The sequence below is a fragment of the Callionymus lyra genome, chromosome 13 (genome assembly GCF_982586985.1).
Source record: "Callionymus lyra chromosome 13, fCalLyr1.hap1.1, whole genome shotgun sequence".
NCBI classification, from domain to species: domain Eukaryota; kingdom Metazoa; phylum Chordata; class Actinopteri; order Syngnathiformes; family Callionymidae; genus Callionymus; species Callionymus lyra.
The window spans coordinates 25,197,134-25,215,530 of record NC_141830.1 but is presented as its reverse complement, the minus strand read 5'-3'; the positions used below and the strand labels follow the sequence as shown (position 1 = coordinate 25,215,530).

The 18,397-nt window shown below is 36.6% G+C and overlaps 1 protein-coding gene across 2 annotated transcripts in view; it reads right to left on the bottom strand.

Annotated features, from left to right (window-relative positions):
• Window positions 1–18,397, bottom strand: part of plecb (plectin b) — a 133,388-nt gene that overhangs the window by 93,254 nt on the left and 21,737 nt on the right. The window contains exon 1 of one of the 2 annotated variants that reach the window (XM_087805173.1): window positions 12,662–12,701. The exons of the other annotated variant lie outside the window; for it this stretch is intronic. Within the exon in view, the coding sequence (XP_087661299.1) occupies window positions 12,662–12,686 (25 nt within the window). The 5' untranslated portion in view covers window positions 12,687–12,701. Of the gene's footprint in view, window positions 1–12,661; window positions 12,702–18,397 lie in introns of those variants that run through there. 2 annotated transcript variants of the gene reach the window in all.

The following is an 18,397-nucleotide window of genomic DNA, read 5'->3' as shown; positions in this document are numbered from 1 at the left end:
GATATATTTTAAGAATATTTGTAGCTGTGTTGACAACTTATATTTTATTTAATGTTTCTGCAGCAGTGGTAGTTCAAATCTGACACATCTTAACTCAGTTTGCATGATTAAAAACGTGACGTTAAATAGAATAGTAATAATAATAATAAAAATAATAGTTTTTCTCCTGAACATTACCAACAATATATATACAGTACAAAGCATTTCCTTAAAATAAACTGACATTTTATTCAGAAGGGTCTCTGTACAATTAAAACAAATATAAAACTCAAGATATAATTATTGCTGAGCTACAACATCTGCTGCTGGAACAATCAAAGTAGTTTTTACTGCTATTTTTTTTTATTCCACTTTGTCGTCAACAAAGCAGCAGTTCCACACAGAAGATCAGTGCGTGATGTGGCAGGACTGGATTAAGATAAACTCAATCTGCCTCTCATAAATACTCCAACACTGACGCTTCATACTGGCAAACAAAGAGTCCATTTTTATATTTAGCTTCCTTTAAACGCACAAAACAATACGGTATTGTTGTTCGACTTCACAGGCTCCATTAACAACTTGCAGCAGTTGAGGGAAGAAAATCCGACGCAGCCCTAAGACGTATCGCTCCGACTCACTCCAAGGTTCCGATCAAGAGACAAACAGAAACTTAGTTTTGACCTCGACGAGAGTCACACAAGGCCGCTTGATCATTTTCACCAGGTTCACAAAAACGCTTCTAAAAAGCCCCTCCTCCTCTGCATGACATATACGTTCATCTAACCAATGGAATCGCTTCACGACGGTCTATGGTGACGCTCACCTTTCTTCGGGCTGAGCCAGAACCGGTCTCCGATGGGATCGCCTCTGTCCATGTAGTACGGGTCTGACATGACGGGAGAGATAAGAGCGCCCTCGTTTGCTTTGATCGACCTGCTGCGACCACACCGGACCCTCTTGAGACCCCTAATGCAAGGGGCCGAACAAACAGACAAATAAACGGGGGGTGCGTTCACGGAGGGGAGGGTGTTTGTGACACAAGAACAAGGAATCCGTTCATCACTGTCCCATATCGCGGAGGGTCGTCCAGCCACAAAAATCCATGGGGTTTGCGAGGCTCGTTACTGCTGCCCCGGAAACTCAGCATACATCTGCAGCCACTGACATTCTGTCCTGGACCTGGAAGCGACACACTCGATCCTTTGTCTAAGGAGCATCACTCATTTAAGCCGCAGGGATGAATAAAAAGAAGCGGACGAGTCGGAAAACAAGAAGAAAAAATCTGCACAAAGACGGTTGATGGATGTTGGTGTTTGCAACTGTGTCCTTTGTCTTTGAAATCACAGGTTAATAGTAAAATATCATAAATGGTGCCAACGCATGATCAAAACCTGATAATGTGTGTCTTTTTTGTGTTGATGAGGCCTTGAGATACAGCATCAGTTGTTTGATACTGTATTGTGATACAACATCAGTTGTTTGATACTGTATCATGATACAGCATCAGTTGTTTGATACTGTATCATGATACAACATCAGTTATTTGATACTGTATCATGATACAGCATCAGCTGTTTGATACTGTATCATGATACAGCATCAGTTGTTTGATACTGTATCGTGATACAACATCAGTTGTTTGATACTGTATCATGATACAGTGTCTTGATTTTCAAATGCCACTAGATGTCAATCTCTGCATATTTTTCTCTGATCTACTAACTCAATGAAACCTGGTATCTTTTTTAAAACTGAGAGTGACATCTATTGGCCTTTCACGATACAGTATCAAACAACTCATGCCGTTACTGACTAGTAAGCAGTTTTTCTTTTGCACTGGAAATTATGTTGGAGTGGAAATTGACCAAAGCAGAAAAATAAAATGTGTCGTGTCATTTCCTTTTTGTTAGGTTTTTAATTTTTTTTAATTTTTTTTTAAAAATATTATTCATCAAAGAAAATTGGTGTTTTTTAAAGTATCACAGAGGAACCGGTATTGAAGTGAAATCGTTGACATTTTTTAAACCACACTAAGCCCAACTGTATGTTGTCAAAACATCAGTTGCATGCGAAGGATTAATGTCAGTTGATCATTTTCATTTGGTCTTTTTAAATCATGTACAGCTAGAAACAAACTAAAGTTTGCTTGTTTACTGGAAAAGATAAATAAATAATAGGATGAATAAGAAATACATTTAAGAACGTAAGATTTAACCACTTGTTTTGCTTTAATTTATCGGAAAATAAGCTCTAGTTGCTCAAAGTCCTCTAACAATTGTAGGATAACTGAATAATGACATAATATCTTGCAGAAATAGACCAAATTATACTTTAAACAAGGAAGATAAAACAAAAACAGGGTTAATAATGAAGTTTTGCCTAAGACGTTTTTATTTTAAACAACTGCATCTCCTGATAAACTTCATTATGACCGTGTTTTATTTACATGTGTATCAAGGGAGACTGTGTGAATAAAGTCTGTGTCTGCGGTTAGCATTTTTCAAGCACTGGTCAGCAGTTGGCTTCATGACTTTTACCAGTAAAGGCTACAATTATCCACACAAAAGTGATGCCAGCTCCGTGAGAAGCAGCAAAGTCAAACTGCTCCTCTGAGCCGACGCATGCAAATGATTCAAACTTGAATAGATTTGACTGAAACCATGAGCTTGATTCACTGAACTGGGTCTCCTGAGATGACTCTACATATCGTTTCCATTCATCTTAAAACCTACAATATGACTTAAATATAATACAACTTTTGCAATTTTCCAAAATGGGCCACCGGTTGGCAAGGCGGACATAAAACGGCTGCAGGTACGGAGCCAAGTTTGCCATGTGCCAGGAAAGAGAACCCACACGAACGAGAAAGACGACGCGAGCAAACTGACAACTGGATCAGCCTTTTGATAGGAGAACAATAAATATTGAGTTTTGAAACGATAGGAATGGTTTGCACAGTGACTCAGCACATGGGTGTGGCATCAGTAGCTGTAGCAAAACCACCCGCAAGTTAGTCAGAGAAGCATGGGTTCTGTGGCAACGTGGGCATGCGACTGCCGTTGCCGTGGGAACCCCGGCTGTCAAACAACAAAACTTGTCACAGGATCCGGACGGTGGCCTTTCTTGACTGGCTGTCGCACTGTGCAGATTTGCATTGTAACCTGAACGAGGAGCAGCTTTTATTTTTAGCCTTGTCATTTACACAATTCTTGTCAAGACGGCGAAGAGGACGGACAACAAACACAACCGAGACACACCCGAACACTCCCGGGGAGGAAACAAAAGTGATTTATAAGCTGATGACCCATAAAAAAAAAAAGCCTTCTATCCGGGTGGAATGAATCAGTCGCATTCTTCAGTTTCTCAGAGCAGAACGAACGAGGGCTGCGTGAGCAGATTCAGAGAAGGTTGCAGCGATATATTGCATTGAAACTTTGAAAACCAAAATGAGGTTTTTCTTTCCACGACCACAGCATAAGATTCTTCTTGCAGAGGTGACTCATCGTGGATAACTTTCCACAGTAAAATATTGTTTTTCAGAACTTCCTGGTTACAAAAATACATTCACTTCCTGAATGAAAATCTTGACTTTCTTTATCTTTTCTAGGATATAAATGGTACATGGTTCTTACTTATATAGTGCTTTACCTAAAGCACTATACACCAAGGTTGTGTATTGGCAAGAATCTGCCGATCAGTACTTATCACAATATACGGTTGAAATATAGTGTAGCAACAAGGATATATGTGTAGTATTGTTCAGTACATGACTCTGGTGTTGTGATAGTGTAGCAACAAGGACATATGTGTAGTACTGTCGAGAACTTGACTCTGGTGTTGCGATAGTGTAGTAACAAGGATATCTGTGTAGTATTGTCCAGTACTTGACTCTGGTGTTGTGATAGTGTAGTAACAAGGATCTATGTGTAGTATTGTCGAGTACTTGACTCTGGTGTTGTGATAGTGTAGTAACAAAGATATATGTGTAGTATTGTCCAGTACTTGACTCTGGTGTTGTGATAGTGTAGTAACAAGAATATATGTGTAGGATTGTCCAGTACTTGACTCTGATGTTGCAGTATTTACAGACCATGACTCTTGACGAAGTCATAACTGCTTTCATTTATTTTCAAACCAAAAATGTACAAACATCAGCATTAAAAGGAGTTACTGTATCCTCTCATCCTCAGTCTTCACCGGGATATCGCAGGATTTGATTCTTTCTTTAGCTGCGGAGGTTGTAATGACTGCTGCCATCTAGAGGCTGGAGGTTAAATTGCAACACAAACTTGAACGTATGCCATGAATATTTGCAAATTAAAGTAAATAATTAATTATATAATTTTTTTTTTTAAACAATATTTTTTAAACTTCAAACTATTAAAGTAAGGTTTTTTTTTCGGGACTTCAGGAAATGTATTTAACTAAAAAGGGAGCAGGTATCTTTTGCTGGAGCCGTTATAACTTAACTACTACTTTTTTCATTTCTTTCGGTCTCCATTGATTAGTTATTGCAGTACTGAATCCTCTCGTCCTCAGTCGTCTCGCAGGATTTCACTGTTCGCGGTGGACATAATGACTGCTGCGGATGTTTAATTGCAACACAAAAATGTTATATTTTTAATAGAAAAAAATATATACATTTTGTTAACACACACTGTATACTGTTTTAAACTGTAAACCATAAATTAAATATTGTGATACATAAAATGTGATTTGCAGGACATAAACTAAAACGATAAAAAATGGATACAGTGCTGTCGAATATCAATCCATTATAGCGGAAAAAAGTATATCATGATATATCGCCATATTTTCTAACATGCCTACTTTATACTACGTTACCTACGTCACACACACAATCACACACTGACGGCAGTAGGCTGTGACCCAGCGTCACTTCATCCATCGGAATCAGTCAGAGTAAATTGTCTTGCTCAGAGTTACGACGCAACAACCTTAACCGGAGCTGGGATTGCACCGGCAACTTCTCAGGCCATGAGCCAACCACGTTCAGTTGCAGGAGGTTTTAAAATGTCTTTTGAAGAGAAGATTATTTTGGGAACATCAAAGACATGAATGAATTTACTACAAGCTGGCGACCTGATCCCTGCAACCTTGGGATTTGATATGCGACCTAACCTTATGAGATATGCGACCTGCATAGGTCACGTGACCTCCCCACATACAGGAGAAAACCATGTGTTCAACCTTCCTTCTTATTCTAACATCTTATAATATCTAGAAAAGGAATATCAACTATAATGTTTACAGTCGACACCCGTCACACCACCTTCTGACCAACTAACTAAATGTTCATATAATAGGTTTAGGTTATAGAGGTTTAGAAATATCAATTCGGCAACATATCCCAATATTTTTTTCATCATACGGTCAATTTTATTTTTATGTACTGTATATATTAAAAAACCCATTTGAATGCTATTGTATATTTCATTATTTAACCACAATTCTTTAATTATTTACACTTCGATGAAGTGTATGCTAAAAAAAGAAAAGGGGTTTTTTTACAATTAACAATATGCACAACATTTGTTTTGTGTTGCAATTTAACATCCTCTGCAGCTAAAGGAACAAATAAATCCTGCTTCTGGCGATGACTGAGGACAAGAGGATACAGTGACTCCAGCAGCTTTTAAAGCTGATGTTTGGACATATTTTGGTTTTTAAAACAAATTAAAGCAGTTACGACTTCGTCAAGAGTCATGTGGTCTGTAAATTCTACAACACCAGACTCAAGTACTCAACAATACTACAAATCAGGGCCGGGTCTAGGCAGGGGCAAGAGGGGGCCTGGCCCCCTCAAATGAATGTTGTGCCCCCTCAAACTTACATGTAAGTAAGTAAGTAACAGCACAATGCCCCCTCAAGATTTGTGGCTGCCCCCTCATACATGCCTGTCTAGACCCGGCCCTGCTACAAATATATCCTTGTTACTACACTATCACAACACCAGAGTCAAGTACTTGACAATACCACACATATATCCTTTTTACTACACTATCACAACACCAATGTCAAGTACTCGACAATACTACACATACATCCTTGTTACTACTCTATCACAACACCAGAGTAAAGTACTCGACAATACTACACATACATCCTTGTTACTACAGTATCACTATATATCGTATCGTTGAACCTGTATCGTGATACGCATCACCCGAGTCTTGCTAATATTATATTTTTGTATTTCTAAGGGTATTGTTGCTGATTTCATTACACGTTCAGGAGAATACAAAGAAAGAAAATAAACCATGACGGTGAGAAACTCATGTCCGTGGATGTGAAATGCATTGTTGTTGCTAAAGAATCTTGCCAATTCTAATACTGAGCTCAATGAAGACCAAATTAAGAAAATGCTTTAAAAGACTGAAAATAAGTTGTCTGTAGTTTTGAGCCGCCTCTTACTACCCGCAGGAGATTCTTCTTTACTTCTCAGTCCAGCTTGTTTCCTCATCCTGTTCCCACTACTACCTCTAAAACACCAGCTCGAAACAATGGAGTGTTTCCTGAATATAATAGTCACCATCAACAGAGCGAAACAAAAAACAATTCCACTCGCATCTTTTTTTCTTTCTCGTCCAGCGGTCGTCCACACATGTGAACCGTTAAGAAGAGGTGTGGCCGCCATGGGGGGCGATCGTGATCGTGTTACTCCCAGGACACCGTGAGGAATGGTGTCAGGATTTAGCAGGAAATCAGACTCTTGTTTAAGAAAATCTAAGCGTTAAAGGAAGAGTATGCTGTTCAACATCTGGTCCACCATCTTCTCAATATTTGCATGTTAGAAAGTGGAGGAATCATTTGCAACGATCATGGAACTGCTAAATAAATGATATTCATTTGGAAAAATAAATCATTTTTTGATGGGCACCACGCTGATTTTAAGCTTTTAAGAAATTTAAGTGTGTCTTAAATTGTTCTAGGACCTCTATTATACCCATCAGTTTGTTTTTTCACAAAAGTCTCATTTAATAAAGATATTTACATTAGAAAATACACTTAAGCCTCGCCCACTTAAAATGCACAGTTTTGGCTGAGAAGAAGTCACATCCGAGCAACTAAAGGACTCACATAAATTTCAAACTCACCCCTAAAACCCGTTTTGTACATTGAAAACGAAGTATAAAAATAAGGTTTGCTGCTTAATGTACACATTAGAAAAACACCTAAAGGCAGAAGTAACTCTCACCATGTTTACATAAATATTTATTTTGTTTCACGATTAACATGTAGGTACTTAACTGATTTAGGGCTTCTAGGGGAGGACACCTGCACCAGAGTGATGTCAGAATGTTTAATTTAAACCGTAATCTCGTTTGGTGAGATTTCAGACGAGGAGAGAACTATATTAAGTAATAACTTCAAAACGGAGCAACGTCATGATATATGAACTACTGCATGTTGGAGAGGACGACTTCAACATTTACAACATGTGAATAAGTCAGGAGAGTTGGGTTTTCATATTAGGTGCCCTTTAATTAAAAGATGTAAACGTCGTATAAAGCTCTTGTTGTCCGATGCAAAAAAAACATTTGCAAACATCTCAACCGTTTTAAGGAAGTCGGTAAAGCCTGACTGTGAGGTGTGTCCGCGCTGCAACATGATCTCCTGCCGCCTGAGGGCCATGAAATCTAAACCCATTGTGCTCCGTGAAAAAAGACAATACAAAGAAGAACCTGTGGCGTTACAACGTCATCCTTCGAAGAAGGCACTGGAGAAATGCTTTTTTGGCTCGGCGGGAAAATAATGTGTCATCATATTTAACCCTTAAAACAGCATCAGTATAACATGTGTGTGAGATCCCGCTTTCCTAAACACACCTTCAGAACCAGCACCGCCCTGAAGCAAAGCAATAAAATGACCTCTCGGTTTATGAAGGCCCGGCCTCGACCCCAGGTGCTGCTTCTCCTTCCTTGGAGCTTATCGCCGTCAAGATAAAGCATTCCACATGAAGTTCAAGGGAAAAAGCCAGTTCTGACCCAACCCTTTTGAAATTCTTTAGAACCATAACCCTTTTCACGCCGTAAAACCGTGTTGGTTTTTTTTTACGGCTCAATTCACAAAGAACAAGTGACACGACCCGCTCCGGGGGCTTAGATAACAAGCTCATTCTCTTCCACAGATCGATTCTCGGGGTGTTAAGTCAACACAATTCAAATCCTGCCTCTAGAAGAATCAACAAAAAGCTAAAACCTTTAGACACAAACGTCCCGGTGTCACACGGAGAAGGAATAATCAGATCCATAATTCAATTCTCATGATACAAAAGCAACGTTGATACTTATTAGCTCGGAGGTTTTGGCGGGTCACAGTCTTCTATCCACAGGGACGTAAGAGCACGAACAGTGGAGTCACTCACCTTGAAAACAGAAGCAGAACTATTAGGATCGTGAGAGAAAAATGTAAAAAAAAAAAAAAGACGGTTGTAACAGACTTTTTAAGAAATTATGGCTATAAAACCATCACTTTTTCTCTTTTATTTTCACCTTTTAGTATATTATCTTAGTGCACTTTATTGTAAGTTTTTATTCGTGCAGACTCCTGTGTTGTTCTCAGTTCTCAGTGCTCATCTTGATCTTTTAAGCACATATTTTATTGAGTTTTGTTTTGATTGTTTAAGCGCTTTGTTTACTTACTTACTTATATGTGTTAATTGAAGATTGACAAGCTTCTGATGTTGTCAAAATTTAACCTTTAAGCTCACTTTTCTTACAAGGTTAAATATTCCATAATTGCGTGAGATATTATTCTAAAATAAAAGACTAAATAAATAACATATCACAGTTAAAAAAAAAAGAGAGAAACAATTGATTTCGTTTCTGGACTTTTGTTCCAGAATTAAAGAAAGATAAAAATCATTATGTCGATTAAATACAGATTTAAAAGTCATATTTGATTTTCTGTCTCACGATTTATTGAACCAGTTATTAACGTCATGCGCTTAATCTCATCTGAAAATGAAACTCGGGTTAAAAAATTGAAAACTGCTTCGTTACAGTACCATCTAGTGGCCAACGTGTGTCACTGCAATATTCGAATTTCTTCAAGTGGTCTCAAATGGAGAAGAGTTTGAAGAGATTTCCAAACACAGCCCACGAGCGTCGAGCGACCACCCACGCCGACTTCGACATAGCTGACATGTGCCACAGTCGCACTTTCCGGTTGAGTCCGGTATGGAGCGCACACGCCACGAGGCGTCCTAGTGTTTCTGCAGGTGTCACCAAGAGTGATGAATCTTCTTGACACTCTTTGAAAGAGGAGCTGCCAGACCAGGTGTGCGAGGCTTGATGCTTTGAATTACATTTTTAAACTACCAATGTTAGTCAACATCAGATATTTATTCAATTATCGCTTTTAATTTTTGCTTTTTCTCTGCATTTTCACGACAACAACAACAACAACAAGACATTCTTACAGTGAACGTTGGATTATTGTGTAAGTATTTCCTGGAAAAAATAGCTCAACGCCAAAAACCGAATGATGTCAAGAATCAGAGGTTATACGTTTTTCCTCTGGTCTCGCTGGTGTTTTCCCAGAACAAACCCTGTACACTAAACATAACAAAAACCAAGGTGACCCGAAGGCCCCTGAAAACAAATGTATTTGTGGTATCCCTCGTTTTGTCTCTGGGTCAAGGTAACCTGAAGGCCTTAAAATAAACAAATGTGTTTGTTGTATCCCTTGTGTTGTCTCTGGGTCAAGGTAACCTGAAGCCTAAAAATAAATGAATGCGTTTGTGGTATCCCTTGCGTTGTCTCTGGGTCAAGGTGAACAATGTCCACCACTGCCTTGTATATATGTTATCCAGGGAGGTTGTGAAAAAGATTTAAAAATAAAAATAAAAATAAAATTTAAACAGTGGTGGGTGTTGGGAGGTTCCTGCTGAGGACCCCCACTAGAGGGAAACAAGTGCTTGAACATGCGAGTCTGTGGAGAACAGAGTTTCCTGTGTGTCTGCGATGAGGTTTGGAACAGAAGCCACAGGCCAACAGCAGCTGGAGATGTTCAACAGACTTCTTCATTCACTCGGTGGGAGGTCTTTGATTTGAACGACTGCCTGAAGGAGCCTCAGTCAGAGAGAACCCTGACAAACTGTGATCCTCACTGAGGGTTAAATCCTTACTCTCTGAGCAGAGACGCTAAAGTACTGCAAAGTCTGCTTAAGATTTATGTTTGAGCATCTCTAATACCATCGTAAATCAATGAGTTCAGATAAAATGATCACGATTATTAATCATATTTAAAATAAAAAAAACAGTACTTTTTTATTGCATTATAACAAAACAATATGTCGACAGTTTGAAGGGCAAAAATATATACATTTTAAATGACATTAAATGATCAATAAAACAAAATTGACATTGAAATCTGACAGTTTACTCTTTAGAAAACAATAATAATTTTAATAATAACAACATTTACAATTTATTGAAGCTGAGAAAACAAACTCCGGGTATAAACTCTGAAGCTAATTTATCAAATTTGAAACACAAAACATAATTTTCAAAATTGTTTATTAGTTTAAGAGTTTGTAAATTACTTAAAAAAAAGTGTACATATACTTTAAAATGTGTACATTTCTCACCGAGTTCATAACATTTGTTTTAGGAAATTGTGATTTTGTTTCAGAGTTTGCAAATTTTTTGAAAAAAAAGAATATTGTTTACGCATTTATATATTTTCTTTAAAGTTTGTAAATTTTTTAATTATAATATTAATAATGATACATTTTAATTAGAAGGGCCTCTCGAAAAATTAAAAGAAAAATGTTTCGGGAAACTGTGATTTGATTTTTATTTTGTACATGTGTTGCAGGAAATTGTAATTTTTTTTTTTATTTGTAAATTAGTTTCAGGAAATTGTAATATTATTTGTAAATTTGTAAATTTGTTTCAGGAAATTGTAACATTATTCTGAAATATGTAAATTAGTTTCAGGAAATAGTAATATTATTTAGAAATTTGTTTCAGGAAATAGTAACTTTGTTTTAGAGTTGTAAATTTGTTGCAGGAAATTGTAATATTATTTTGAAATTTGTAAATTTGTTTGAGGAAATTGTAATATTTTTTTCGAAATTTGTTTCAGGAAATTGTAATATTATTTGTAAATATGTAAATTTGTTTCAGGAAATTGTAATATCATTTGTAAATTTGTAAATTTGTTTCAGGAAATTGTAACATTATTCTGAAATATGTAAATTAGTTTCAGGAAATAGTAATATTATTTAGAAATTTGTTTCAGGAAATAGTAATATTATTTAGAAATTTGTTGCAGGAAATTGTAATATTATTTTGAAAGTTGTAAATTTGTTTGAAGAAATTGTAATATTTTTTCGAAATTTGTTTGAGGAAATTGTAATATTATTTTGAAATTTGTAAATTTGTTTCAGGAAATTGAAACATTATTTGTAAATGTGTTTCAGGAAATAGTAATAGTATTTTGAATTTGTTTCAGGAAATAGTAACTTTGTTTTAGAGTTGTACATTTGTTTTAGGAAAATTTAATATTATTTGTAAATTTGTAAATTTGTTTCAGGAAATAGTTACTTTGTTTTAGAGTTTGTACATTTGTTGCAGAAAATTGTAATATTATTCTGAAATTTGTAAATTACTTTCAGGAAATTGTAATTTTGTCACAGTGTTTGAACATACATTTTGCACTTCTGGGCGGCCATAGTTAAGGTTCTAAATACATCTGCTTTTTTATTTTATGAAGTATATTCATGCAATGAAGTATGAACAAGTGGTTTGTTGAGTACTGCTTAAACCTGTGCTTTAATATTCAAAATCGAATCGAGATCAAACAGGGCTCGTCTGATCTTCTGCAGCTAAAGTCATGACTTAAATGTGATAATGTGTTAATTAATCAACTATCGTTTAATCGTTGAGTGTAAACGAATTATTTTGATGCACTGGTGTCAACGGATGTCATGTTAATGTGCGACACATTTATTTGCACAAAGCCGTGCATTCAGAGACGTCGAGTGGCAAACAGTGAGACAAAAGCTTCTTTCACATCGTAGTTTCCACTACATCGTGTCGGAGGGACTTCGACTAAGATTCAAGACAGTCCCTGCAGATCTTTGTCCGTCCACATGTGCACGTCGATGACGACCTGTGGCCCATCTTTGATTTTCACAGGAGGTCATTCAATCAAAACAATCTCAAATCTCAATCAATCTCAGATTTCAAATATCAACTTGTAACCATACATTTGTCACTTTGGGTCCCGGGTTTGACGACACGTCATTAGAACCAGCAGCAAATTTTAAAAGTTAAATCTGTGAACAACGACATCGAGACTTGTGTTGCCTTTGATCTTCTATCTCAGCGACTCTCTTGTTTGTGTGAAAACATCAGTGTTTGAGGATCATGTTTGGTGTCGGTCTGTGCAGGGAAAATGTAAAACGTGGTTCGAATCCTTCCTTCTACGATAAAGTTAATCAATGATGAAGGAGACACAGCAGAGGTGAAGCTCAAATCAAAGTCAAACATCTATAAAGCGAGTTCACAGCGACACCTGCTCAAAGTGTGCTGCAGTGTGGAGTCACACCCACAGCATAAAACCTCTCCCTCTCTCTCCGTCCACCTGTATCACTTTACCTGCCTCGAGTTCCTTCAGTGAAGAGTCTTTAAAAAAAAAAACCTACCTTTGGTCGAGCAGAACAAATCCATGCTGCTGTGTCGACAGTGATGTCCGGAAAACTTTGGAACGCTCGGAGCTGCTTCTCTGCTTCTCTCCACCCACTGGCTTCTGTTCTTTTGATCCCAGAGTCTTCGCTCGGATCTTTGACTTTCTCCCACTATCAGCTCGCACTCCCACGTCAACTTTCACCCGCCTCCTGCCCAGGTGAGAGCCGCCTCCTCCACAACACCTCTGCTGGTTCGCTCGTGTGGACAGTCAGTCGGACGACACAAAATGACTGATTGAAACCATGTCTTGTATATTTATGGATATATTTGTATCTGATCAGTTTTATGAACCTGAACTTAATTATTGTGTTTATTGTCATGAATCTGTTGTTACCATACGTACAGTGTCAACGATACCATATATAGTGATAGTGTAGGAACAAGTATATAGGTGTAGTATTGTTGAGTACTTGACTCTAGTGTTGTGATAGTGTAGTAACAAGGATATATGTGTAGTAGTGTCTAGTACTTGACTCTGGTGTTGTGATATTGTAGTAACAAGTATGTATGTGTAGTATTGTCCAGTACATGACTCTGGTGTTGTGATAGTGTAGTAACAAGGATATATGTGAAGTATTGTCCAGTACTTGACTCCGGTGTTGTGATAGTGTAGTAACAAGGATATATGTGTAGTATTGTTGAGTAGTTGACTCTGGTGTTTTCTGATACTGTAGTAACAAGGATATATGTGTAGTATTGTCGAGTACTTGACTCTGGTGTTGTGATAGTGTAGTAACAAGGATATATGTGTAATATTGTCGAGTACTTGACTCTGGTGTTGTGATACTATAGTAACAAGGATATATGTGTAGTATTGTCGAGTACTCGACTCTGGTGTTGTGATAGTGTAGTAACGAGGATATATGTGTAATATTGTCGAGTACTTGACTCTGGTGTTGTGATAGTGTAGTAACGAGGATATATGTGTAATATTGTCGAGTACTTGACTCTGGTGTTGTGATACTATAGTAACAAGGATATATGTGTAGTATTGTCGAGTACTCGACTCTGGTGTTGTGATAGTGTAGTAACGAGGATATATGTGTAATATTGTCGAGTACTCGACTCTGGTGTTGTGATAGTGTAGTAACGAGGATATATGTGTAATATTGTCGAGTACTTGACTCTGGTGTTGTGATACTATAGTAACAAGGATATATGTGTAGTATTGTCGAGTACTCGACTCTGGTGTTGTGATAGTGTAGTAACGAGGATATATGTGTAGTATTGTCGAGTACTTGACTCTGGTGTTGTGATAGTGTAGTAACGAGGATATATGTGTAGTATTGTCGAGTACTTGACTCTGGTGTTGTGATAGTGTAGTAACGAGGATATATGTGTAATATTGTCGAGTACTTGAATCTGGTGTTGTAGAATTTACAGACCACATGACTCTTGACAAAGTCGTAACTGCTTTCATTTTTTTTCAAACCAAAATATGTCCAAACATAAGTTTGACTGTATCGTCTCGTCCTCAGTCATTCCTGGGGTCTCGCCTTTTTTTTTTTAAGTTGCGGAGGATGTACTGACTGCTGCCATCTTGTGGCCAGATGATTAATTACAACACAAAATGAACAAATACTGTGAATGGTAAAATGGTAAATTATGGTAAAAAATATATGCATAATTTGAAGAAAAAAACAAAGATCAATAAAACGCTACAGTGCTGTCAAATATCGTTACCTCACCTTGAAATAAAATATCATCATATATAATATCGATATTTTTTATCGATATTTTCTAACACCATTAATTGTGATGTAAATATAAGATTCTTAATTCTGGTTCAGTGAAGGATTTAGAAGCTAATTTTCTTGTTGTTTTTGCTGTTGAATAATAAGAGTTATTAATAGAACCAACAGTGATCAACATATTTCCAACAGCAAAGTGAAAAAAAGGAGATTAAAAACTGAGCATGTATCCACTAGAGCACTAACTTCAAACTCAGAGTTATGTCGATGTTGATATCGTGACCTATTAAGACGTCAGTGTCAAAGATAAAGGGACTGAGATGATGAATGTGAATAATAATGACTAATGAATATGTGTAAATCTGATCAAAGGAAATATGAGATTATTAAAGTCAAGTAAAGGCAAAATCATGTCTCTTATTATAATGAATACGTTTAATTAAATGCTAACAACAACAAAATAAAAACACTAAAGCAGTCTTGTAAAAGAAGTAGGCAGACGTAAAAACTTGTTATACTCTACTTATCTATTTACAATACTTTCATTTTAAACCGTTGAAATAGTTATAAAGATAATAGCAGTGATGTGCTGGTGAAGCTTCATGAAACATTGTCATGTTGTTCAAAGGTCAGTAGGTGGCGCCATCAGTTTAAAAATGATGTTTCATTAGAACAGTTGTTCAAAACAAACAGTGCAGAGACGCCATCTAGTGGACTCTGAAGATAATGACACTGTTTCATGAAGCTTCATCGACACATCACTACCATCTAGTGGACTCTGAAGATAATGACACCGTTTGATGAAGCTTCATCAACACATCACTACCATCTAGTGGACTCTGAAGATAATGACACTGTTTCATGAAGCTTCATCAACTCATCACTACCATCTAGTGAACTCTGAAGATAATGATACCGTTTCATGAAGCTTCATCGACACATCACTATCATCTAGTGGACTCTGAAGATAATGACACTGTTTCATGAAGCTTCATCAACACATCACTACCATCTAGTGGACTCTGAAGATAATGACACTGTTTCATGAAGCTTCACCAACACATCACTACCATCTAGTGGGCTCTGAAGATAATGACACTGTTTCATGAAGCTTCACCAACACATCACTACCATCTAGTGGACTCTGAAGATAATGACACTGTTTCAAGAAGCTTCATCAACACATCACTACCATCTAGTGGACTCTGAAGATAATGACACTGTTTCATGAAGCTTCATCGACACATCACTACCATCTAGTGGACTCTGAAGACTATGACACCGTTTCATGAAGCTTCATCAACACATCACTACCATCTAGTGGACTCTGAAGATAATGACACCGTTTCATGAAGCTTCATCAACACATCACTACCATATAGTGGACTCTGAAGATAATGACACCGTTTCATGAAGCTTCATCGACACATCACTACCATCTAGTGGACTCTGAAGATAATGACACTGTTTTATGAAGCTTAATCGACACATCACTATTTAAAAGTATCACCAGTGGATGTTGTTAATAATTGGTAATAACTGATCTCATCCTTATCTCCCAAATGATTTATATTTACATTTGTGCTTTGCTTCACTCTAGCAATTATATAGATACACACCAACAACTGTAATAAACATGATACATTTACAGAAAATACAAGTCAATTTCGGTTAAAAAAAATGTTGTAACTTATAATCTACTTCTCTGTCTCAAAACTATTTCTAATATGATATTATTATACTATTATTATGCTATATTATTAATAGGGAAAGAGTTAAACTGGTAATATATTTTAGTTTCTTGTGTGAAGAGTTTCATGCAGTTGAGTCACACAAGTGAAAAATTAGTCGGTTTATAAAGTTTTAATTTAAAAAAAAAAGGCTGATTTAAAAATAATCATTTTTAATGAAGATTGTTTGTTATTTGCATTGTTGTTATTTGCATTGAAGCTATTGGTGGATCATGGAGTTTACGAAGGTGTGATGAAGCCGTTTAAAGGTTAATGATTAACGCTTGAACTCACACACTTTAACCCAGACTTAGAAATAGTTGATAGAAAAGTTTTCATTTTCTGCACGTCTCCATTTGCATGTTTCACGTCACTACGAATGCAAGTCCAACAACTCTCTCCAACACGAATACAAACGTGAATAATCTTTATCGACTGAATGAAAAGAGAGGTTTGTACAAACACACAATGATGATACAATAGAGTCACACATCATAACAACACACAGACACTGATGATACAATAGAGTCACACATCACAACAACACACACACACTGATGATACAATAGAGTCACACATCACAACAACACACAAACACTGATGATACAATAGAGTCACACATCACAACAACACACACACACTGATGATACAATAGAGTCACACATCACAACAACACACACACACTGATGATACAATAGAGTCATACATCACAACAACGCACACAAAGTGATGATACAATAGAGTCACACATCACAACAACACACAAACTAGTTACTGTTTATGTTACCGACACATCAGTTAATAATTTCATGTCAGTATTAATAGTAAAGTTATTAAACTTAAACAACATGATAAAAAATCTGTGCTCGTTATTAAAATAGAACCAATATTTAAAGATTAAAAAAAAAAAAAGCACCAGGTAAAGTTTCTGAACTAGTTCACTAGACAGAGGAGAGACGACCCATGATGCATTTCCTCAACAACAAAAACGGGATAAACGCGTCACAGGAATGTCCTGAATACAAACAGCTCTTCAGGGACTTCATAGGAGGGAGTGAGATCACATGGTTCACGGCTATAGAGTCACAAAGTCCTCACCAGGGGACAATCACCAGGAAAAGGAAGACACGGGACGAGGGAAGATGAACTTTTGTTCATCGTTCAAAGATAATGAAAATTGAATCTAGTGATACTAGCAATCGCCACTAGAGCCGTTACCACTTCCCGAGTTCCTTAAATAGACGTTTCCTGCCATTGTGTCATCCACAGCTGGAGTCCAGTGTTATGAAACCGTCTTGAAATAAATACACACAGGATTTAAGAGTCAGAACATCAACCCTCGGCTGGACGTAGAGACCTGGATTGCATGTTCAAGATTCATGGGAGGGAAACTTCAGAACTTCAAATATTAGATAGAAAAACTGCACTTTGTCATCCCTTGCTAGTTGTTCTTTTCATTTGCACTTTGTTCTTGTTTTTATGAAACTATCCTCTGCTTTGAACTGGAAACCCAATTTCCTGAAGGAGATCTCCAGAGGGATTAATTAAGTCTATCCATCCAACCATCCATCTAAATTCCTTTTAAAAACATTTAACGTCTTCCTTTGATTTAGTCTTTTAACTTCAACAGAATTAACCTTTCCTTTTATCATACATAGACAGATAGAAATTAAATAAAATCATCCTTTCTCTCTTTTCTTTTCCTTTTTATTGTGAAAAGCACATGTCTGTAAGGTGCTGCATAAATAAAAGCATTACCGGTATATTATTTAAAAAACATTTTTAAAGATCTAAAGACTTTTTTACCTGTATATTTTAAGTTTTCAATACAGTTCAACATGAATTGATAAATGTTAATCAACGTTAGTGAAAATATATTGATAAACTTGTGTATTTCCAGAATTTTTAGGAATTTTAGTTGGTTTACATCCTTTAAAGATTTTTATTCTATTTTTATTGTACTGTTGACACAACTCGTTTTGATTCTACACACAGTATAATTTGTTATGTACTTTTGTCACACATGTCTTGAATTTTACTCTAAAACTACGAACTAGACTGCAGTCAATGTTCAGTTCAGAACTGTCCAACAAGCTGTGTCGTGTTAAGTCATTGATTAAAGATACATTTTTGTTGATTCATTTCTCGTTTTTCATCCTCTGAGAATAACATGTTGATGTTTGGCCAGAGAAGCTATATGTGAAAATGATTGGCTGTTAAAATGGAGTTTCTGTATGAACTCCTCGTTCGATGAACTTTGTTGAGAAATAAG